Source organism: Ranitomeya variabilis, chromosome 6 (assembly GCF_051348905.1).
Source record: "Ranitomeya variabilis isolate aRanVar5 chromosome 6, aRanVar5.hap1, whole genome shotgun sequence".
Classification (NCBI taxonomy): Eukaryota; Metazoa; Chordata; class Amphibia; order Anura; family Dendrobatidae; genus Ranitomeya; species Ranitomeya variabilis.
In genome coordinates, this window is record NC_135237.1 from 498,254,580 (window position 1) to 498,280,384 (window position 25,805).

The 25,805-nt window shown below is 43.2% G+C and overlaps 1 protein-coding gene across 2 annotated transcripts in view; it reads right to left on the reverse strand.

Annotated features, from left to right (window-relative positions):
- The window catches only part of MMP16 (matrix metallopeptidase 16), a 234,055-nt gene extending 209,517 nt beyond the window's left edge, over positions 1–24,538 (reverse strand). The window contains exon 1 of one of the 2 annotated variants that reach the window (XM_077270784.1): positions 24,199–24,538. In XM_077270784.1, coding sequence (XP_077126899.1) covers positions 24,199–24,309 — 111 coding nt within the window. In that variant the 5' untranslated portion in view covers positions 24,310–24,538. The remainder of the gene's footprint in view (positions 1–24,198) is intronic. The other variant, XM_077270783.1, reaches the window with a different exon arrangement.
- Between the last annotated feature and the right edge of the window lie 1,267 nt (positions 24,539–25,805).

Below are 25,805 nucleotides of genomic sequence, written 5' to 3' on the forward strand. Positions count from 1 at the left end.
CTTGTCTGGAGATCTTAGTCTTCATGGTGTTGTTTGCTTAGTGGTACCTCTTGCATAATGGTGTTGCAGGCTCTGCAGCCTTTCAGAAAAGGTGTGTATATACTGACTGACCTTGTGACACTTAGATTGCACATAGGTGGACTTCCTTTCACTAAGTATATGACTAAGGGTACTGTCACACAGTGGCACTTTTGTCGCTACGACGGTACGATCTGTGACGTTCCAGCGATATCCATACGATATCGCTGTGTCTGACACGCAGCAGCGATCAGGGACCCTGCTGAGAATCGTACGTCGTAGCAGATCGTTTGGAACTTTCTTTCGTCGCTGGATCTCCCGCTGTCATCGTTGGATCGGTGTGTGTGACAGCGATCCAACGATGCGTTCGCTTGTAACCAGGGTAAACATCGGGTTACTAAGCGCAGGGCCGCGCTTAGTAACCCGATGTTTACCCTGGTTACCATCGTAAAAGTAAAAAAAAAAAAAAACGTACATACTCACATTCCGGTGTCCGTCAGGTCCCTTGCAGTCTGCTTCCCACTCTGACTGACTGCCGGCCGGAATGTAAGAGCAGAGCGGTGATGTCACCGCTGTGATCTGCTTTCACTTTACGGCGGCAAGCAGACGGCAAGGGACCTGACGGACACCGGAATGTGAGTATGTACTGTTTGTTTTTTTTTACTTTTACGATGGTAACCAGGGTAAACATCGGGTTACTAAGCACGGCCCTGCGCTTAGTAACCCGATGTTTACCCTGGTTACCCAGGGCCTTCGGCATCGTTGGTCGCTGGAAAGCTGTCTGTGTGACAGCTCTCCAGCGACCACACAACGACTTTCCAACGATCACGGCCAGGTCGTATCGCTGGTCGTGATCGTTGGAAAGTTGCAGAGTGTGACAGTACCCTTATGAAACTAATTGATTGCACCAGAAATTTTTAGGGGCTTCATAGCAAGGGTGAATACATATGCACATGCGAATTTTTAGTTATTTGATCCCATTAATTTGATTTATGCCTATATTTTTCCCACTTCACCAACTTCAGACTATTTATTGCTAATGCATCACACACAAATCGGATTACAAAAATATTTAAACACCGGTTGTAATGTAACAAAATATGTAAAAAGCTATGGGGGTGAATAGTTTTTTGCAGACCAGTTGCTTTATTCTTCATCTAGGATGCTTCGGTGAAAAAAATGGCATATATATATATATATATATATATATATATATATATATATATATATATATATATATATATATATATGTGTATAATACACACAAACACACATATATATATACACGCACACATATACTAGTCTGCATTATTAAAAAACATAGAGAAAAGGTAAATAAGTATTGGATATGTCAGCAATATTCTAAGTAAACATATTTCTAAAGGTGCTATTGACATAAAATTCTCAACTGATGTTGGTAGCAAACCATTCAATCCACATAGGCAAAGGAATCAAACAATTTATGTCCATAAGTATTAAATACATGAAGAAAGAGAGGTACAAAAAGCCATGGAAAGTCATGACACCAGCTGAAATCTATCAGTAATTAGAAAGCAATCCTACTAGTCAGTGGAAAATAATACCAACTGGTTTAAATGATGGCCTTTAAAAAGGTATCTCATTACCAAGGTGCAACACAAGAAACATCTCATGATGGGTAAAACCAGTGACCTGTCTCAAGACCTTTGCAACCTTATTGTTTCAAATCATACGGATGGCATTGGTTACAGAAGATTTTCCAAACTACTAAAAGCTCCAGTGAGCACTGCTGCTGCCATCATCCGGAAGTGGAAATAACATGATTTCACCAAAAACAATCCATGACCATTCTCAACGCAATATTTCAGACAGAGGAGTGAAAATAATTATCAGAAGAGTTGTCCAAATGCCAAGGACCACCTGTGGAAAGCTATAGAAAGGCCTGGAATCAGCAGGTACAATTGTTGCATACAAAGCAATAAGTAATGCACTCAACCTCCATGGCCTGTATGCACACTCACCACACAAGATTTCATTGCTAAATATAAGCATATTCAACCTTGTATAAAGTTTACTCAACAACATTTAGACAAGCCTGTTAATTACTGGGAGAATATGGTCTGTTCAGATGGGACCAAAATTGAACTCTATGGATGCAATAATACACACCTTGTTTGGAGGCCAAAAGGCACTTCATATCACCCCAAAAACACCATATCAGCAGTGAAGTTTGGAAATGGGAACATCATGTTGTGGGGCTGTATTTCAGCATATGGCACTGACAAACTTTATGTAGTTGAAAGAAGGAAGAATGAACAAACGTACAGGGACGTTCTTGAAAAAAATCTACTGCCATCTGCCTGCATGATGAAGATGAAATGAGGGTAGACATTTCAGCAAAAGAATGATCCCAAACACAAAGCCAAGGAAACTCTCAACTGGTCTCAGAGAAAGAAAATAAAGCTGGCCTGAATCCAATAGGAAATCCATGGAAGGAACTAAAGCTCAGAGTTCATAGAAGGAGACCACAGAGCCTTCAGGATTTAAAGAGTGTTTCTGTGGAAGAATCAGCCAAAATCACACTCGAGCAATGCATGCGACTAGTTTCTCGATACTCGAGGCATCTTGAAGCTGTCATCACCAACAAAGGCTTTTGTACGAACTATTAATTACATTTCAGTGAAAATGTTCAATACTTTGTCCCTGCATCATTTCCCATTATTACACATAACTGTAGTTTATGGACATCTATGGTTTGATTTCATTGCCTGCGTGGATTGGATGGGTTGTTACAGACATCTGGTTAAAATTTCATGTCCACAGCACCTTTAGGAATAGAAATATATTTACTTATTTCCCCTGATGTATATAGTAAAATGTAGACCAGAATATGTGTGTATATATACATATATATGTATGTATTATGTAGACCAGATATAAGTGATGCTTTGGTGACCACAGTCTTTACAGCCATATTTTGTATATATAGCAGATTTCTCCATTTGCAGCCATAAAAAGAATGGTCTGAATTCAGACACATTGACCTCACTATTGGAGAAGAACGACTTGCAGATCTGTTTGTCCTCCTCTAGGCACAATGAACTACAAACAGCTGCTGCTGGGAAATGAGACTGAGCGCTCTCTTCCCTGCAGCTAGTTGTCCTTTTATGCTTTTCCCTGTGAGACAGCGTACATACAATGCCTGCATCCAGACAGCGCAAAAACCTCTACAGACAGAACATGGCTCGTAAGGGGAGACGTCACTGTATCATTCATGAAGACCAGTATACATCATCGTCTCCTAACTGTTCAGGGCCACTACTACATTATAAAATATTTATAATTTATATTTATTTATTTTACTTATCTATATCACCATTAATTTCCACAGCGCTTTACAGACATCCATCACTGTCCAAAATTGGGCTCACAATGTAAATTCTCTATAAGTATGTCTTTGGAGTGTTGGAGAAACTCAAAGAACCCAGACGAAACCCACCCAAAGACAGGGAGAACATACAAACACCTTGCAGATGTTGTCCTTGGTGGGATTTGAACCCAGGACCTCAGCGCTGCAAAGTAACATTGCTTAATAGTGATGAGATAGTATACTCGTTGCTCGGGTTTTCCCAAGCATGCTCGGGTGATCTCCAAGAATTTGTTAATGTTCGGAGATTAAGTTTTCATTGCCTCAGCTGAATGATTTACAGCTACTACCCAGCCTGAGTACATGTGGGGGTTGCCTGGTTGCTAGGGAATTAATAACGGCTTTTAAGTGGCATAATAACATTTCTATCTTTTCAAAATGAAGGAGGACTAGCCCAGCAGGGCATTGCATCCCCCAGAATAGTCCTTCTTTGAGTACATGACCAACATTTGCAGAAGTATACAAAGAAGGTAGCGGGCACCACAAAGCATAAGTGAGTCAGGGATCAACCATATGCATATGAGAAAGACTATCAAGAAAAACTAAGAAAAAGGATATGCATAACACTGGGATCAACCATCAAAAGATAACAACTTTATTCATACAAAAAGGCACATCAAAACGAGACATACATTTAAAAGCATTTAAAAACGGAAAAAACAGCACATGGCTAGTAAGCTACATGCAACCCCCCAGACAGTTGGAGACAAATGTCGTTTTAGCACTGAACAATGTGGCAAATATTTAGAGAAGGTGCGTGCAAATGAATTAAAACACGTACACTAATATATACTCATATACCACCAGCTTATACCCTACAGACATCAAACAGTATTAAGGACAAAGGTATAATATATACAAAATTTAGGCTCAGAGTATGCCCCCTCATGCACCCTAAAAATTCCAATGAAAGCAAAACAATATATAAGATGTTAACCAGAAAACTGGGGGTAAGATAACCATGTATTAGATCAAGATATACCATCCAGAAACAATAGCCAAGTTATAAAGGAATATATCACCTAAAGACCAGGAGCGAGGCAGATAGTAAACTCCAAAGGAGCCCAAAGTGCAAAGATGCCAAGAAATGTGTTCCCCTGAGGAAGATGCCCTAGTAGCATCGATACGCGTGGGGCTCAAGTTCTCCCCAGTACTAGCACTTTATATTTGAACTACCTCATCTCATCTCATTTCTATCTGCCTCGCTCCTGGTCTTTAGGTGATATATTCCTTTATAACTTGGCTATTGTTTCTGGATGGTATATCTTGATCTAATACATGGTTATCTTACCCCCAGTTTTCTGGTTAACATCTTATATATTGTTTTGCTTTCATTGGAATTTTTAGGGTGCATGAGGGGGCATACTCTGAGCCTAAATTTTGTATATATTATACCTTTGTCCTTAATACTGTTTGATGTCTGTAGGGTATAAGTTGGTGGTATATGAGTATATATTAGTGTACGTGTTTTAATTCATTTGCACGCACCTTCTCTAAATATTTGCCACATTGTTCAGTGCTAAAACGACATTTGTCTCCAACTGTCTGGGGGGTTGCATGTAGCTTACTAGCCATGTGCTGTTTTTTCCGTTTTTAAATGCTTTTAAATGTATGTCTTGTTTTGATGTGCCTTTTTGTATGAATAAAGTTGTTATCTTTTGATGGTCGATCCCAGTGTTATGCATATCCTTTTTCTTAGTTTTTCTTGATAACATTTGCAGAAGTCTTACCAAGGCAGGGATTGCATCAAGGACGTCAATCATTCCCAGGTAGGCAAGGATTAAAGGATCTGAGACTGGACTAGTCGGAAGAAAGCAACACCCTGCGGGACTAGCCCAATTTCATTAGCATACGCCATGTAGCAATATTAAAACTTCATTTTTTTAAAATAAAAACATTATTGTGCAAATTAAAAGATCTTATTAAAATATAGGACGTGGTATAGCTATAGTGGCAGTCTTTGACTGTTATGGGACCTGACAAGTTCACTTTGAAGAAGTGCATAGATTCATCTGGCAATCAGGTAAAAAAATATAGCATCACATGTAAAACTATCGTATCAATGGATGCCCATGTAGTACACAGACTGGTGTGGTCAGCCAGAGTGAGAGGACATCTCTGCTAGAATCACTTGGATCTGGCAGATATAGGGCTTCTCCAATTTAGAGATAAACAAGAAATCAAAGAGAGACAAATGTTATACAACAAGGAGAGAAACACTACTTGACTCTTCAGACCCCATCAATCTAGTTCAAATACTCCAAAGACCATGACAATATCTAAGAGCAGGGCTGGGAACGCTCTTTCTGGCAAGGGTCATTTGGATATTTAAGCCATCCTTCGAGGACCGTACAAATTGTGCGTAACTCTGCCCACAAAGTACGGTAAGAATTGATACTGGTACTGGTGTCAGGATGTAATCTTTCATTGCACGTGCCTCAGCATGCAGTAGTGAATGCTGTGAGCATGTCCTCACAGAGCAAGAAGAAATTAAAAGGTTGGTGGCCATCAAAACACAGCTGCCAGCCCGAGCACTGTGGTCCCTAGGAATCTAACCAAGGGGCCGGAGAAACGGTCATCAGGGACCAAAGAAAAGGTAATCGGGGGCCGTAAATGGACCTCGGGCCTGAGGTTCCCCACCCTTGTCTTAGAGGAAACATACTGGCACATGACCACTGCAAATACTCCTTGACCTCAGGGGTCACATGCCGTGTTTACTGGTAATATGGCTCAGTTCTAAATGGCGATTTCTGTAATTATCACCAGCAAACGCTGAAACAACTGCTGTCAGCTTGTAAAAAGAGAACACTGAGGACCTCTGGAGCATCTACACTGAATGATCAAGGAGTTAAGGTGTTTATTTTTTATAACATCTTTTTTTTTTTACAAACCAACTTCTTCTAAAGTGTACGAACTCCTCAGTGATGTTTATAAACCCAAAAGATCATTATGTCAAAAACTTATTAAGAAGATGGAGGCCTCTTTATGCCTCCAGAACACGCAAGGTCAATTATCCCTCTTGCCCTCACTAGGATCCCTCTTAATCATAATAAGAATTAATTCTCTTGAAGAGAGCTTGAATCACTATGTTTACTCTAAAAATTAAGATGGTGGAGACCTCTTTATGCCACCAGAAGAAGACCCAAGTTCAATTGTTCCTCTTGCCCTCACTAGGATACCTCTAATCCTAATGCAAATTCTCTCTCTTGAAGAGGGCTTGAATCACTATGTTCACTCTAAAAATTATTAAGATTGTGGAGACCTCTTTATGCCACCAGGAGAAGACCCAAGTTCAATTGTTCCTCTTGCCCTCACCAGGATATCCCTTAATCCTAATACGAATTCTCTCTCTTGAAAAGGGCTTGAATCACTATGTTCACTCTAAAAATTATTAAGATGGTGGAGACCTCTTTATGCCACCAGAAGAAGACCCAAGTTCAATTGTTCCTCTTGCCCTCACTAGGATACCTCTAATCCTAATGCAAATTCTCTCTCTTGAAGAGGGCTTGAATCACTATGTTCACTCTAAAAATTATTAAGATGGTGGAGGCCTCTTTATGCCACCAGAAGAAGACCCAAGTTCAATTATTCCTCTTGCCCTCACCAGGATCCCTCTTAATCCTAATACGAATTCTCTCTCTTGAAAAGGGCTTGAATCACTATGTTCACTCTAAAAATTATTAAGATGGTGGAGACCTCTTTATGCCACCAGAAGAAGACCCAAGTTCAATTGTTCCTCTTGCCCTCACCAGGATCCCTCGTAATCCTAATACGAATTCTCCCACTTGAAAAGGGCTTGAATCACTATGTTCATTCTAAAAATTATTAAGATGGGGGAGACCTCTTTATGTCACCAGAAGACCCAAGGTCAATTATTCCTCTTACCCTCACCAGGATCCTAATATGAATTCTCTCTCTTGAAGAGGGCTTGAATCACTATGTTCACTTAGCCGCTCCGCTCCATCTTACCGCCCTCCAACCTAGAATTCCTTCTCCACACTAATGTGACATGGAACATGACAAGTTCTTTCAGCAGGTTCTTGGCTCTGAGTTCTCCTTTTCCTGTTCTTTCCAGACATTACCTATATAGTAAAACCTTAAATGGATACTTTAAGTATCTTAAAATGCTGTTTTACTTGTTCCAATGTTGTGCTTTGCTCTGTCTGAAAATCCATGCACATTTCTGTTAAAATAGACTCCCAGATTTGCTCGGCTCCTGAATTATACATCATTTTGTCCATGTACAGTTTCTGATCTGCTGAGTGGAAGAAATTTTATTTTTCTCTGTATATTTTTAAGCCAGGAGCGTAGCCCCCTGCTGAGTTATTGGAGATAATAAAAGACATGTTACATAACTTCCTTCAGATTAGAAATCTGCTTTTTTTTCCTCCGGAGTACTCACTAGTGAGAGATATGGAGAGGTGACCATAGCGGAGTCACTGGCTCCCCTTCTGCGGAGGATTATTAGTAAACTGTTGTGACAGTTCTCCACCACATAGGGTAATGTCACGCTAAGCTCCCTCTTCTCATTTCATTTGTACCGCTACCTTTTACTGCCTATTATTCTTCAAGTACATCTGAAAAACGGAGCTTGAAAAAAAAAATTTTTGACGAATAACTTTACAAAACACTGGCACTTTAGAAAAACAATGTGCGAAACTTCTGGAGGAAATTATGGCCAATAAATAAGAGTATGTCACGTGATCAAAAAAATGTTTTATGTGATTTACACTCTTTTTCTACCTTTCTTGACCAATGGTTACATGTGCAAAATATATTAAAATATGCATTAATTCCTAGACACTAATTATTTTATCACAGCCGTGAGTTGAAAACAAGCCCCATTCAGATGCCAAGGATTTCTACGAAAAACATTTTTTTAGCAGCTTTTGTTCTGATTTTCAACAGCGTTTGGTCAGTTTTTACATATTTTTATGATTTTCTTATATTAAATTTTTAAAAAAATGAAAAACTTCTATTTATTGCAATGTTAAAATATGGAAATCACACAGATGGCAAAAGAAGTGATGTCAGTGATTTTTCACTCACATGGGTAATTTTGATCCATGACTCCTATAGAAAATAGACATGTCTCCGCAACTTTATCGCAGATATTTGGGTCCTCAAAAAAAAAAAAATAAAATACATGTGAACAGCTCTATAGATGGGTAAAGCCTTCAGCAGTTATCCTTTCGGCATCATTTGTACCATGACATAAAATGATGCATTTTACACTATTACAAAATTTCTCCTAACCCAATGTTATTACGTCCAGATAACATTATATACATAGTACATTAGTGTGTGTAGTGCGTGTATATAAATACACATATACTTTTATAAAATAAGATAGCTGCTTGAATTTTCCAGGTCCTTTACATAGTAGTAGTGACTACGTGCATTAGGTGACAACAGCAAGTCTCCGTCAATCTGTCTGATCTGCAGTTGTTACTGTAGGATCCTCTAGGCCACTTCCTGCCCTCTGTAGATGATCCTTCTCCCTCCATTTACCATACTGATGTTAAGTCTAGTTGCCAAGAAATATTTCAGTCCCTTGTCTTAGGCTACGTTCACATTAGCGTTAAGCTAATGTGCGTCGGGTTTGCGTCGGCGACGCAGCGGCGACGCATGCGTCATGCGCCCCTATACTTAACATGGGGGACGCATGCGTTTTTTTTGTTGCGTTGTGCGACACATGCGTCTTTTTTGCCGCAAGCGTCGGACCAAGAAAACGCAACAAGTTGCATTTTTCTTGCGTCCGATTTTCGGCAAAAACCGACGCATGCGTCGCAAAACGCAGCGTTTTTGCGTGCGTTTTGACGCGTTTTTGCGTGCGTTGTGCGTTGCGTCGCTGACGCAGCGGCGCACAACGCTAGTGTGAACGTAGCCTTACAGTACAGTAGTCTCTGAAAGCAATATGGTGCTAAGAGCCCATGATGGGAACATAATGGAGGGCTGTTATTTTCTGAGATGATCATGTAAGTAGCTCTGAAAGTTAAAAAAAAAAGTTAGAGAAAAAGCTGAACAAATCCTTATGGACCAAGTGATTTTTGGTTGTTAGGATCATTTTTCTTAATCTGAAATAATTAGCCTTCATCTACTACTTCAACCATGAAAATCCACTTGTTATTAGTTTCCCTGCTAAAGTCTAAGGCCTTGTTCACACGATCCTTTTTTCCCTGCGGATTTTTCAGGTCCTGATTTGTGAAAACCGCAGTGCAAAACCTGCGGTGGTTTTCACTGCGGTTTTCAGTCCTTTTTCTTCTGCGGATTCCACTGCGGGTTTCCAGCTGCTTTTTCCTATTGGTGCAGGTGGAAAACAGCAGCGGAATCCGCAGAAAGAATTGACATGGTACTTCTTTTTTTTTCCGCAGAAAATCAGCGCGGATTTTCCGGCGGAAAAAAGGATCGTGGGAACAGCGGGTTTTTTTTTCCATTGGGTAACATTGTACTGTACCCTGCATGGAAAAAGGATGCGGATCCGCAGTAAAAACCGCATCGTGTGAACATAGCCTAAAAGGGTTAAATAAACTGTGCTGGGATTTTCTGTATGGCCATATTTACATTTTGGATGATTTTTTTTATTACCCAATTATTGCAAAAATGTATTTCAGGAGAGTACAGTCCACTTTCCACCAGATAGTCCGAGTGCCTCCGTCATTATACCGTTTATACCAGGACAGGTAAATTATTGGAATTGATGATAATGATTAGTATTTCCTTTAAAAGGAATCTGTCAGCAGATTTGTGGTAAAGAATCTGACAGCAACATGATGTAGGGCCAGAGACCCTGATTCTAGGGATGTATCATTTAGATTCCTGGGATAGAATCAGTTCCCTTTGCTGCAGATCTAGCAGAGCTCAGAATGCTGAGACCACCTAACTCCGCCCACACCGCTGATTGACAGCTTCCTGTGTGCACAGCATGTTGACAGAAAGCTGCCAATCAGTGGTCGGAGCGTGGTTCTACTAGAAGGCATGAGACACCTAGTACAGTGATAATCTCCTGCTTATATAACACTTATTGCATTGAAACAGCACAACATAACCCAGTAAGTGACACATCGCTGGAATCAGGGTGTCTGCTCCTACATCATGCTGCTCTTAGATTAGATAGCAAAAAGCTGACAGATTCCTTTTAAATATTTCCTGCAGAATATTTGCATGGCTTCCTCTTACAATCATACATATCTTTATGTGAATTTGTACAAATATCTAGATTATGTAAAAGCAAATGGGTTCGCGCTACAGTGTACAATAACTAAGGATATGCACCTAATACTGTGCTTAGGTTGTGCATAATGTGCCAGTAGAATAAATGCCAGATAAATGGGTGCTGCAAAGCCCAGCACAACAAGGAGCCACTATAGACCAGCTACCGATGGTTAGAATTGCGACCTGGTGAGCCTGGGAAAGCCTGTGAGCGAATTGTGCACTCACCGTTCTGTTGCAGTGGTCCGGTGTACGATAATGGCTGTAGGTCCAGTCGGGAAGTGGTGTTCGTCAGGCAAGTGTGCGGGCAGGCGGACCCGCCTGCCCGCACACTTGCCTGACGAACACCACTTCCCGACTGGACCTACAGCCATTATCGTACACCGGACCACTGCAACAGAACGGTGAGTGCACAATTCGCTCACAGGCTTTCCCAGGCTCACCAGGTCGCAATTCTAACCATCGGTAGCTGGTCTATAGTGGCTCCTTGTTGTGCTGGGCTTTGCAGCACCCATTTATCTGGCATTTATTCTACTGGCACATTATGCACAACCTAAGCACAGTATTAGGTGCATATCCTTAGTTATTGTACACTGTAGCGCGAACCCATTTGCTTTTACATTGTTTTCCACTCACTAATTGACAGCTGAAACCCCTTTCTGTCCCGGTTCTTGCAGCTCAGTGTCCTTGTGGGGAGCGCTGGTGTATTACTTTATATCTATCAAATATCTAGATTATATTGATACACTATTTGGTGTCATCCAAAGTCATTGGTCTGAAACATGATGGGTCAGATGGATTATTTAGGGCCATCAGAACGTATTTATTGTTGAGACCTCATATGTCACTATATGTAGCAGTGGGTCCTTACTGGACTACACCAAGTATTTATCAGGCCGATGACACTACGTACAGTATTATTCAGTGACATCACGTGTCTGCGTACAACCGATGTAAGGCTATGCTTACACATTGCGCTATTTTGCTACTTTTTTTTTATGAACATTTTAAGCTGCGTTTTACAGTACCAGCAAAGTCTATGACATTTCAGAAATCTCATGCACCCACACTGGTTTTATTTTCCTAACTGATTTGGAAAACTGATGCGTTTTCAAAAACTGCAGCATGTCACTTCTTTCAGGGTTTTTTCTGCGTATTTGCAGCATTTTTTCATCCATAGGAAACAATACGGAAGTGCAAAAAATGCAGCAAAAACGCAGCCAAAAACATAAAAAATATCAGTTTTTGCTGCGTTATTTCATATAAAAACCTAAAGAAGTTATTAAATCAAGCTTTTTTGAGCCATTCAATTTTATCAACATGCACAAGAGGCAACAAAAACGCAGCAAAAATCACAGCAAAACATGCTTTTTGTAAGGAGCTTGAACAGAGCTTAAAATTTGCGTCAACATAGCCTTATTGTTCTGTGCCATCACATATTCGCCTGTAATTTTTATGTCTCCAGTATTTGTGCTGTCAGTAAGATGATGTGCAAATCTGTTATGTAACATCATATATCCATAAATCTAAGTATTTCATTTTTTTAAATATCGTATTTTCCGGCATATAAGACGACATTTTAAGCCCTGAAAATCTTTCTCAAAAGTCGGGAGTCGTCTTAGGCTATGTGCACACCTCAGGAATCTTTGCAGAAATTTCCTGACCCAAACCGGACTTTTTCCGTAGGAAATCCGCATGCGGTTTTTGCGCCTTTTTATCGCGTTTTTTGCGCTTTTTTTGTGGAAAAACGCGAAAAATCCGCAAAATTAATGAACATGCTGCCTTTTTATTTTAACACAAAAGTCTGAGACTCTTGGAGATATTTTAGCAAATATTCCTGTACATTATAAGGCCGGCCTCACACTAGCGAGTTTTACAGACGTATGAGCGCATAAACTACGTCCGTAAAATACGCATTACACACGGCCCAATGATTCTCTATGGCCCAGCTCCTATCTGCCGTATATTACGCATCCGTAATATACTGTCTTGTACGGCCGTAGAAAATCGCAGCATGCTGCGTTTGTCACTGTATTGCGCAAAAAAAATCGCCAATGAAAGTCTATGGGGGCGAGAAAAATACGGATTACACACGGACCAGCAGTGTGACTTGCGAGAAATACGCAGCGGTGTGCGCCCTCTGCTGGATGTCCTCATGAACTGCAGCCTTGGAAAAGTTCCCACGCTCGAGTTCATATGAGGACATCCAGCAGAGGGCGCATCACCACAACTCAAGGTAAGTACAGATCACCCAGCTTTCCTTTCAGTACCCGGGGGTTTACAGGCACGAGCGAGTGCTTTAGCACAGCTCCTGGCTGTAAAATGATTTAACCCCTTCAGATGGATTTACATCGTGGGACGTGACAGATCATCTGAAGGTATGTATATTGTTGGTTTATTATTTTTCAGAGCGAGGGTCTTCAGGTGGATTGAGAGAGCAATAAAATATTAAAACAACCTGTGTGTTTATTTCATTAAAATACTTTTTAATAATGTGAGTGTTTTTTTAACCCTTTCATACAATTGGATTAATAATGGATAGGTGTCATAATTGACGCCTCTCCATTATTAACCTGGCTTAATGTCACCTTACAATAGCAAGGTGACATTAACCCTTCATTACCCCATATCCCACTGCTACACGGGAGTGGGAAGAGAGTGGCCAAGTGCCAGAATAGGCGCATCTTCCAGATGTGCCTTTTCTGGGGTGGCTGGGGGCAGATGTTTGTAGCCAGGGGGGGGCCAATAACCATGGACCCGCTCTAGGCTATTAATATCTGCCCTCAGTCACTGGCTTTACCACTCTGGTGGAGAAAATTGCGCGGGAGCCCACGCCAATTATTTCCGCCATTTAACCCTTTATTTTAGCAGCTACAGCGCCCAAATTTTGCACATACATACAACTAACATTAGTAGTGTGGAATATGCAAAAAAAAGGGGATATGAGATGGTTTACTGTATGTAAACCATGTCTCATATCCTGTCGGGTTTGGGAAGGAGAAATGAAAAGCCGGCAATTGAATTACCGGCTTTTCACATATATCGCGCTGAATTAAATATAAATACAGAATATATATATGTGTCTCAATGACATATATATATATATATTATATATATATATATATATATATATATATATATATATATATATATATATATATATATACTGTATATATGTTTTAACGAACATTTGAGCACATAAATCCATTAGATGTCGGTTTTGCAAGCCTGCGAGAAAATATCGCAGTACGGATGCCATACGGATTACATACGGAGGATGCCATGCGCAAAATACGCTGACACACCCTGACTACGGATGACATACGGATCACTATTTGGGGGACTTTTCTGCGTATTACGGCCGTAAAAAACGGACCGTATTTACATACACTGAGTGTGAGGCCGGCCTAAATGTTACTATGTTGTGAGGCCACCTATATGTGCTGTGTACACTGCCACATAAAATCTACAGTATATTACTCCTCTATACACGTGAATGGCTGGGACGTCCGCTCAGCACTGACAGCCCAGTATGTCGGGCCGCTGAACAATACTTCACGTTATTCCTCAGCCTCGCAGTTGTCTCTGTCTGCAGTGGTTGCTGGCTCCGGGCCAGCGCTGAGGTGAAACAGTGGCCGTTTCCTGATAGAAAAGCAACAGGATATATAAATCTGTCATTTGATGTATATTCTTATATTTCCGATGGCAGGTTTGGAGAACCCAGTAAAGGGCATTTTTTGTGACCTATATCTGAGCTTAAAGGGGCTCTCAGAACGGCTGGGAAAGATAAAAGAAGCCATACTCACCTCACCGATTTCCCGCCGTTCCTGTTCAAAGGCTGTCTGGTTCCCCACCAGTGCCTGACCACAGCGGTCACATTAGCTTTAGTTGTGTCGTCATCAATGCAGCTGGAAGCAGAGACCTGCAGGTGAACGGGAGACATTGCCGAATTGCTTCATTTATATTTTTAACCCATTTTGAGCCAAATGTGAAATAAGAAGTTATCTTTAGAAAACTGCTCCTTTGAAGGGAATCTGTTGCCACATTTGACCTATTAAAGGGAACCTGTCACTAGATTTGTCTGATAAGAGGTACGGCCATCACCTTTCAGGGCTGATATACAGCATTGTATAATGCTATATATCTGCCCCCAACCTGACCTGCGGGAGAAGAAAAATAACTTTTATTATACTCACCTGAGGGGCGGTCCGGTCCGAGGGGCGGTCGCTGGTCTTGGTCCGGCACCTCCCATCTTCTTAAGATCTCCATCCTCCTGTTTGCTTCCTTCGTGTGGATAACGCGTCCCTTCGCCATTATCCACACAGTCTCCTCAGCATTGCGCTCCTGCGCAGGCATACTTCTCTGCCCTGTGAAGGGCTCTTTGATCTTTCCCGGCACCTGCGCACTGCAGTACTTTGCTCTGCCCTCAATATGGCAGAGAAGTACGCCTGCGCAGAAGTGCGGTGCCGAGAAGACGCGACATCTACACGAAGCAAGCAGGAGGACGGCATCTCAAGCAGAAGGGAGGTAACGGATCAAGAAGAGTGACACCAATAGGACCGGACCTTCCCGCAGGTGAGCATAATAAAAGTTAATTTTCATCTCTTCCAGGTCGGGTTGGGGGCAGATATACAGCATTATAAAATTCTATAGATGAGCCCAGAAAGGTGATGGCCGCATCTCTTATCGGCCAAACCTGGTGACAGGTTCACTTTAATATGGGCATACAGGTTATAGACTGCTGAGGAGAGTCCTACCTGTGTGTCTTATATCAGATGCCTTGTGGATAAATCATCTTTTATCACTCTATGTAAATGATTTCTTCCAGGCTCTGGGGAGGACGCTGCCTGGAGATTACTCTGCTTCCAGAGATTATTACATGAAGTGGATGTGTGATGGCCGCTCTCTGCTCTCCTGACCTCACTGCAGAGCTGTGTGTGATTATACCTGACACATGTGCAGGTTCCTCTCAGATCCCATCTCATGGGCAGACAGGGTTGTAACATTGTTCGAATACAGCAAAGCTCAGAGAGAAGCCAAAAATGTGTTTATAAGGAGACAAAGTTCAGTCTAGACCACAAAAACTGATGTGGAAGCCAGTGGTGTATTTGTCTTGGGCTGCTGATAACACTAAAGGCAGAGGTGAAATCCAAAGAGTTTAATATTCCAGGCTAGAACTTCAGGAGGTGTGTGAAGAAGTTCTAACGAAACGTGTGTTGGAGCGGCGGGGACATCTTGGTGACCATATTCAATTCAGTAAGTCTATCTACCTTGTTCTGTGCTCGCGCTACGAATAGGCCTATCTGTAGCCATCTCTAATTTATAGGAATTTATCCTTATTCAGTCATATCTTGCTAGCACATTGCACTTCACTATCACATGGCACTTTCCTGCAACTACCCTGTTGCTTATATTATGTGGTCTCTGCACTGTCACTGGAACATTTATCCAAGAAGTCTCGTTTCTCCTTGCGGAGAGTGACATGTTAAGCATGACGAGATGAGGAGACTTAAAGCCGCAATGCTCATCTGGGAAATATGCAAATTGTCTCTTCAGAGAGGAAGAGGACTAGAACTCTAGTGCCACCTATTGGAAGTAGCAATCCTAACAGTCAATGTCGACCCTTTAATGAGCCTTGTCACATGACTTAGGATAAAAGCCAAACCAAAATCTCAATTTGCAGACACTGTGTTTTGGGGTACTGCCCCTCGTCAGTGCAAAGTGTGAGATCCGGTTTGGCTGATTGAGAGGCGTCTGACCGGGATCCAACAAGTATTGTTTCTCCTTGCGGAGAGTGACATGATAAGCATGTCAAGATGAGGAGACTTAAAGCCGCAATAGGTGGCACTAGAGTTCTAGTCCTCTTCCTCTCTGAAGAGAAAATTTGCAATGGAAGATTTATTAATTTATTTACTGCATTTAGCGGTTTTGTGCATCTTTTCATCTTCTGTTATAAAATTTGCTTTATAATTATATTATGGTTATATACCTGTCCTCTGTCACGATATTTATTCTACTTTGTCACTTTTAATTAATTTTCTGTATTTGCTCAATGCACTTTTTGTTATCTGCCGCTAATTTACTTGTAGCTTGTTACATCGGAACAGATCGACCTATCTTTGTATTGAATATTCATATGCACCTTGCATCTTACTGGTAACCATTTGTCCCTGCTTGTTGGTGTCCAACAGTTTTTTATTATCTATTTTAAGTGATCTATTTAATAAAAATTCAATTTTTTAAGGGTTATACTCTATGGTGGTGGTTTATTCCCCTCCTCCTTCTAGAGGTTCACCAATGCAATATGCTTATTACCTAAACTACTCAACTTGGCGGGACGTTCCTCAGAGTCATCACACTGCCCAGAATCTAGTCGTCTGGTGTGATTGACATGCCAACAAGGGCCTGCACTGTATGTATTTTCACATGTAAAGAGCCATGGAATAAATTGTGCAATAATAATAATTGTGATCTGTGCACACATGAGCAATAATCTTCGTAATTCCTTTTTTTACTCATCCTTTAACACCAGTCAATCCGAGAGTCTACAACTACAAGACAGATCTGTGATGTAAGAAGACTATCTATCTATTCTTACAAAATAACACACTAGTTTTCTCCCATAGGCTATACCGCAGAACACTGTCTGGAAATTGATCTCACTCTTGCCTTTCATACCGCTCATTTCTCCTCTTAAATCACATTCTCCACACTTCTGCTTGCCTTGAGATTTTTTACGTCAAACTGGTCCAAATATTCTAGATAAAATCTCCATATTTGTCTAAAACAGTGACCTTTAAAAGGAGAACTTTTTTTCTAAGTTCCACACCCGTCAGATGGGGAAACCATAATCCTCCACCTGTGAAGAGAAGCATCCAAGATTGGTATAATCAATGGCATACGTACCATAGAGGTGTGGGGCAGCTATAAGATAGAGAGGGGCACAGATCTGGTAGAACATGTTCCCTTGATGGTACCTGAGCAAAACTCCTTGATGAAAGAATTCCAAATCAGACCTTTTTGGTTAGATTACAAAATTAAAACCATGAGCAAAACTCCTAAATCCAAAGGGTGGAGAACTAGCTCAGTGGTCACGAAACGAAGACCATGAAAGGAGGTCCTAAATTGTTCTTCCCTATGAGGCTTTTGCCTTTTATTTATGGTACTAAAGACCAATATGTGGTATTCATCCTTCCTACCAGCAGGGCATCGGCAATGTACAATTTAGCATTTTTTCTACAGTTGAGGGATTTTTTTAAAAAAAAGGCATTTTATGCTTTGATTGCAAAAAAGTGTCCAAGTGATCCCGGTTTGAGGAATGCCTATACATAATGGTGTCTAAGCAGCAACCGTCAGTATTTGAAATCCTGCTGTTGACATATCCTCTTCTACAATATTACAACCAAGAGGAGAACTCTCACTTCCCTCTCTATGCCCTGCACATGCCCAATACAATTCCACAGTCCATGGCATGCTCCAAAGGAAGCTTTGCATCAAGTCTTACTGATATTACCAACTAAAAACTGATCTCCTCTATAATATTACTTTCATTTACCTGATTTTTAAAAATGTCCTTTTAGGACAAACTTCATTGCAAACTGGTCAACTATTGAGTCTTTCATGTATAACTAGTAGGCAGTAAGCTCCAGAGCTCACCCTAATGGAGGATTGGCTGACATTTTAATATTTAGAGGCAATCTGTCAGTAGGCCTTCGCTATTTAATCTGAGAGCTCCATAATATAGGGGCAGAGACCTGATTCCAGGGATGTCTTACTTGCTCAGCAAATTGCTGTAGTTTCAATACAATCAGAGTTTTTGACCGGAAGCAGTTTGTCATTAGCGGACTCGGTGTCGTGTGCCAGGCAGTCCAGCTAATCTGTGTAACCCCGTCCCAACACTGATTGGCAGCTTGAGAATTGGATCTATTAATCTAATTAGATAACATTTAAAGCAACAATCCACCAAATCTGTTCTGCAAAATCTACCAAATATTTTGGCCTATGTTCCACTTAATCGTCATCAATGCCATCTATATTGGAATCCAGCTGTCCTGGATACGGGCTTTGCTCCTTTTTCCCTGGTCCACTAAATTCTGTTGTACTCCACTCTGGGCTTTGCAGATGGCCCGGCATGATCCCATCCCATGTGATCATCTGCCTGTGCCTACGTAAGGCCTACAAAGACACACACCTGTGTCTTAGCATTAAGACTTCTAAGTGCTCCCGAGTCCTCTGTCTTCTGCGATCTGTTCCCAATCTCATGTCCATCTGCAGTCTCCAGGACCACTTGTCTACGGTCTCCAGGACCTCTGCCACTTGCCTGCGGTCTCCAGGTCCTCTGCCACTTGCCTGCGGTCTCCAGGACCTTCGCCACTTGTCTGCGGTCTCCAGGACCTCTGCTAATTGTCTGCGGGTCTCCTGGACCTCTGCTAATTGTCTGGGGGTCTCCAGGACCTCTGCTAATTGTCTGCGGGTCTCTTGGACCTCTGCTAAATGTCTGCGGGTCTCCAGGACTTCTGCTAATTGTCTGCGGGTCTCCAGGACCTCTGCTAATTGTCTACGGGTCTCATGGACCTCTGCTAAATGTCTGCGGGCCTCCTGGACCTCTGCTAAATGTCTGCGGGTCTCCAGGACTTCTGCTAATTGTCTGCAGGCTTCAGCACCTTTGTTACCTGTTTCCCGCATGCCTCAACTGCAAGCTGCACCAACGCCCGGTGTCCCATGTGCCCACCCAGACCTTGGGCTTTGAGGATCCACTTCACCAGGTGAGTCTAATATATATATATTAAGTATGATTCTTGAATGCAACATCAAAAAATCTACAGTAGCTCCATATTTCTGCCTGTATTTAAATTTCATTTTTCAAGAAACATACAATGTTGCTTTAACTAATATCCCAGTTTTATATCTTTGTTCTGATAAGATCAAATGAGTATATGACTGACAAATGTGACATAAGAATATTAAGCCTATAGATCAGTACCAATATTCTCCTGAGCAGATCATGTTAACAGGTTAGTGATGCCTGTTAAATAATAAATATCATTCAGGTTTCTGTATTCACGCAGAGGTGACATCTGAAATACAACCAGAAGTCAGCATGAGAAAAGTACTTCTAGCAGAGGATACCATTAAAGTACCGTACTTATGACGACTTAAAAGAGTCAGAAATGGAGCACAAGCATTCTCTATTCAATCCACTGATTGCAGAATAGCCATAGACTGATTTCGTAATTTCACTCTTTCCACAATGTACATTATCGTCGCCATTCCATAACTGCATCTTAAATAGACTGTAATGATGGAGATTGAAAATGAGCCAAGAACTAAGCTGAGATGCTGTGACACTGCAGTAATGTACTTTTATAATTCTGCATAGTGTATTCTATCCATCTTCCCATCTATATTGTACCAATGTGTTGGCAAGTTAGCTAATGAAATTGCCATCTTCAGGGTGACATGGTTGAGACAAGAAGAACATAGTGAACTGGCTTCAATACTATTCGCAACCAGCTTTAGAGGATCTGTAAAGTAAAGACTTTGCTAAAATAGTACTAAAATGCAGATTTTAAAGAAATCCAGGTTCTCTTTCTTTAGTTATCACCCACTGAAGTTATACACTAACGAGGCGCAAGTGGAGTTGTGTTGGATGCTGACTTGGTCTTCTCCTGCCAGTCTAGGTATTTGATGCTCCTTCGCCTGCCTGCGGTCTTTGATATGCGCCTTCCAAGGCAATGATGGTACTTGCGTGAGATTTGACCAGTGGAGGAAGGTCATTGAAAAAGCAGTGCACTATCAGTCAGGGACCAGAGGAGGAGGGAAGGTAGAGGGTCGGAGAATACCCTTCTGGCGGAGGCAGAAGATCAGGGGCAAAGTTCTTCAAAAAAGGTATCAATTTATTCTGCATTAAAGCACCACTACTTCTGCTGACATTTCTTCTTTAACATCTTTATAGCACATTACAAAGCAAAATAAGTTCTAACTGAACATCAAGTTTCATTAGGGGACAAGTGAAAGAATTTGGCATCCAGAGGGTCAGACGTCTATAAGAAGTCCACATGACTTGCTCGTCTCTCTTCTCTGACACTGTCGGCACCAGTTGCAAACCTTTTATTTATATAGGAGCTCAGCACAAACAGATGAGCTGTCTGGGGACCCTTAGTAAGGGCCCCCACAGACACTAAATTCGACCAAAGGGAATCTGTCAGTAGGATCAACCATAGGCATGTAGGTCACAGAAAGATGAATACAACGACACATTAATACCTGATGTCTTATTCCAGAGAAATCCATCTTTTTCTTAATATGTAAATGAGTAAATGAGCTGTTAAGATCTATGGGCCGGACATAGATCTCCCTGAAAATCTGCCTCCAGAGCTTATAATAAATGAAAGGAGGAGTTACCAGTGTGAGGCATGTAATGACTGACAGTCTGTTCTCCTGATCTACATGTCTCACACTGGTAACACCTCCCTCCATTTATAATAAGCTCTGGAGACAGATTCTCACGGAGATCTATGTCCCACCCATAGATCTTAACAGCTCATTTCCATATTAAAAAGAATGTGGATTTCTCTGCAATAAGACATAAATTTTCAGATATCAAGGTATCATTTTTTTCAGCTTCCTATAACCTGCAGGCCCACATAGACGGCTTAGGAGGGTTGGTCCTACTGACAGATTCCCTTTAAAGGCTTACTGAAAAAAAAATATGTTAACATTAAATGCAATAGAAGCTGCATAAATTCGTCTTCAATAGGCTCCCTCTAGTGGTGGCTGCCATCTGACAAAATTGTATGGTAATAAAAGAAACAAAATCTGGAAAATAAATTAATATAAAAGAAGTTAATCAAAACGGAAACTCATCAAAATGTGAATATCCAGCTTAACGGGGTTGAACAATCCCTAATTATTAGAAGGGTCCCTTGATGAAAAACTGATCAGACACTGTTCTCCTGCAGTTCACCAGTAACCTGCTCTTCTCTGGTGAGAACTTTGGCAGTACCATTTCCTTACGGCACCATCATAGGGTAAATTACATATAATTCCTAGTATATAGCAGTCACTTGAGCGGCATCCTAGGCGAGCAGAGACTGCACAGCAGGTGCCATCAGCAGATTGTAAGCGCTCTAATGGCAGCCTGTAGGGCAGCGTCACCCTGCACCATATGTGTTAGCAATCGCTAATAATAATGGAAAAATAATTTACAGTTTCAAACACTTTTCATCCATGGAAATATCAAGTCAGTGACTACAGCAATATGGAGGGAAAGGCATCACAGTTTCAGGCACTGGGAAAGTGTTATAAAGCTCCCATCCCCCATGTTTGAGGTGTAAGATGGGCACATACTGACAGTAGAAAGCACAAAATCACACCAAGGCAAGAGAAAATTAAAGTTCACATTGTCCAACAATAGCAACATCTAGAACACAGGGAAGACGACATTTCTACAAATATTTTCAATCTGTTATTTTCATTTTTTCCCACAGTGACACAGCTGGTGGCCCACTAAACAGATGTGACACCATTATATTTGGCAAATGTTCTCGATATATTTACACCACTGATATCCATACATAATAAAGATCCCCCTCCTGAGAGAATCGTAGATGACAGCTTCCCTCTGGAGCCACTGACACTGCTTGCAGATAAGAGGTGGGAGGCTCAATAGTCTTTCCCACAGGGATGGGAGGCAACTCTGGAACTTTTATATGGAGACATCGTTACAATGTAAGGAATCGACGGTCCTCTGAATGTAACACAGTACGTCACCGATCTACAGCAGGCACATTACCCAATTATCCTTCCTAATTCACTGATAATATCATAATGTGGGGCCGGTGACATAAATGGGCACACTGACCAATCTAACGGCAATCAGACTATCCCTTGCCCCAGTCCCCAAAGTGTAGAGCTACAAGTAAAACAGAGAAAATATGAAGAAATATGTAGACTACCATAGAAAGGAAGAGACAAAGAGGAAGGGAGAAAGAGAAAAAGAAAAGAGAAAGAGAGAAAGAGAGAGAGAAAGAGAGAGGAGAGAAAGTGAGAGAAAGAGAAAGACAAGAAAGAAAGAAAGAAAGAAAGAAAGAAAGAAAGAAAGAAAGAAAGAAAGAAAGAAAGAAAGAAAGAAAAAGAAAGAAAGAAAGAAAGAAAGGAGATAAGGAAAAAAGTGAGGAAGGAGGAAGCCCCAGAATTACACACTGTAGCTCACTGTATCCATCTCATAGAAACAAAACATCTAGAAACTCAAACACAAGACCTTTCCCAGGGTCAGGAGAGCCAGTAATACTATGGGGTCCACACAGCACTCAGCCTGGGGTCAGGAGAGCCAGCAGCACTATGTGGTCCACACAGCACCCGGCCGGGGTCAGGAGAGCCAGCAGCACTAAGGAGTCCACACAGCACCCGGCCCGGGGTCAGGAGAGCCGGCAGCACTGTGGGGTCCACACAGCACCCTGCCTGGGGTCAGGAGAGCCGGCAGCACTGTGGGGTCCACACAGCACCCTGCCCGGGGTCAGGAGAGCCGGCAGCACTGTGGGGTTCACACAGCACCCTGCCCGGGGTCAGGAGAGCTGGCAGCACTATGGGGTCCACACAGCACCGGCCGGGGTCAGGGAAGCCGGCAGCACTGTGGGGTCCGCACAGCACCTGGCCGGGGTCAGGAGAGCCGGCAGCACTGTGGGGTCCACACAGCACCCAGCCGGGGTCAGGAGAGCCAGCAGCAGCACTATGGGGTCCACACAACACCCGGCCCGGGGTCTGGAGAGCTGGCAGCACTATGGGGTCCACACAACACCCGGCCGGGGTCAGGAGAGCCAGCAGCAGCACTATGGGGTCCACACAGCACCCGGCCTGGGGTCTGGAGAGCTGGCAGCACTATGGGGTCCACACAGCACCCAGCCGGGGTCAGGAGAGCCAGCAGCAGCAGCACTGTGGGGTCCACACAGCACCCGGCCTGGGGTCTGGAGAGCTGGCAGCACTATGGGGTCCACACAGCACCCGGCCCGGGGTCTGGAGAGCTGGCAGCACTATGGGGTCCACACAGCACCCGTCCGGGGTCAGGAGAGCTAGCAGCACTGTGGGGTCCACACAGCACCCGGCCCGGCATCTGGAGAGCTGGCAGCACTATGGGGTCCACACAGCACCCGGCCGGGGTCAGGAGAACCGGCAGCGCTGTGGGGTCCACACAGCACCCTGCCCGGGGTCAGGAGAGCTGGCAGCACTATGGGGTCCACCCAAGACCCTGACAGGGAAGTTCCCTTGTTTGTGCTGCCAAAACTAACCTTCCTGTAAGAACAAAGCCGGAGCCCCGGGGGGCAGTGACCCTCGTGCTGTGGTCCCTCCACGTTTCGGGTGGACACTGACGTCCATGGTAAGAGTCCGCTCAGTCAGCAGTGATGGCCGGGCACTGGCAGGAGCATGCCCTGCACGTACTGATGCCACGGGCAGGCTTAGGGCATAGGGCACCCCTCTGGCATATCCTGGGTTCAATCTAAGATGCATTATGAGACTTGTAGTGCTGGTCCGAGGAGAAGTAGCTGCACAGAGACGGCTCTTACCTCTACATTGAAATACTGCTGCTCTGCAGACACGGCACCTACAATCCACAGCAAGGCTTGCCAAAGAAGCACCAATGAATGCAAGAAACCGTGCGCCCTCCGAGAGACCATGGTGAGCGGCTCAGGAGTCCTCTGCCCGCACTGTCCCCGCACACTCAGCACCCGGGCACAAGAGCTGCTCTGCTGTGACGGGCAGACAATCCGCAGGGGCGCAGGGGCATCGGACCTTATTCATACCCAGCGGCCAGGCGGTGCCAGGGCTCCAGAGGAAGCAGCTCCTTGTGCCGGAGAGGCCTGTGCCCAGCCTGCTGCTGCCTCTCCTCTGTGCTCAGGCTCCTCTACGGGAATGTCCATCCTTCATCAGCAGAACTCCTCCTCTGGAGCTGCCTCGTCCTCCTTAAAGGAGACAGGCTGTAAACATGAAGAAAGGAAGGAAGCGGGTCCCAGCCCCCTCCTCATCCATCTCCCCTCCTCATCCATCTCCCCTCCTCATCCATCTCCCCTCCTCATCCATCTCCCCTCCTCATCCATCTCCCCTCCTCATCCATCTCCCCTGTATCTGGGTGTTGGCTTCTCCTACCCCAAACTGTCCGGAGAGTCCTGCAGCCCCGCAATGTGCAGAACCAGAAAATGGGGCATTGCCTGCTGTGTGTGATGTCTGCTGTGTGTGATGTCTGCTGTGTGTGATGCCTGCTGTGTGTGATGTCTGCTGTGTGTGATGCCTGCTGTGTGTGATGCCTGCTGTGTGTGATGCCTGCTGTGTGTGATGCCTGCTGTGTGTGATGTCTGCTGTGTGTGATGCCTGCTGTGTGTGATGTCTGCTGTGTGTGATGTCTGCTGTGTGTGATGCCTGCTGTGTGTGATGTCTGCTGTGTGTGATGCCTGCTGTGTGTGATGCCTGCTGTGTGTGATGCCTGCTGTGTGTGATGCCTGCTGTGTGTGATGTCTGCTGTGTGTGATGCCTGCTGTGTGTGATGTCTGCTGTGTGTGATGCCTGCTGTGTGTGATGTCTGCTGTGTGTGATGTCTTCTCTATGTGATGTCTGCTGTGTGATGCCTGCTGTGTGTGATGTCTGCTGTGTGTGATGCCTGCTGTGTGTGATGCCTGCTGTGTGTGATATCTGTGTGTGATGTCTGCTGTGTGTGATGCCTGCTGTGTGTGATGTCTGCTGTGTGTGATGTCTTCTCTATGTGATGTCTGCTGTGTGATGCCTGCTGTGTGTGATGTCTGCTGTGTGTGATGCCTGCTGTGTGTGATGCCTGCTGTGTGTGATATCTGTGTGTGATGTCTGCTGTGTGTGATGCCTGCTGTGTGTGATGTCTGCTGTGTGTGATATCTGTGTGTGATGCCTGCTGTGTGTGATGTCTGCTGTGTGTGATGTCTGCTGTGTGTGATGTCTGCTGTGTGGGATGTCTGCTGTGTGTGATGTCTGCTGTGTATGATGCCTGCTGTGTATGATGCCTGCTATGTGTGATGCCTGCTGTGTGTGATGTCTGCTGTGTGTGATGTCTGCTGTGTGTGATGTCTGCTGTGTGTGATGTCTGCTGTGTGTGATGTCTGCTGTGTGTGATGCCTGCTGTGTATGATGTCTGCTGTGTGTGATGTCT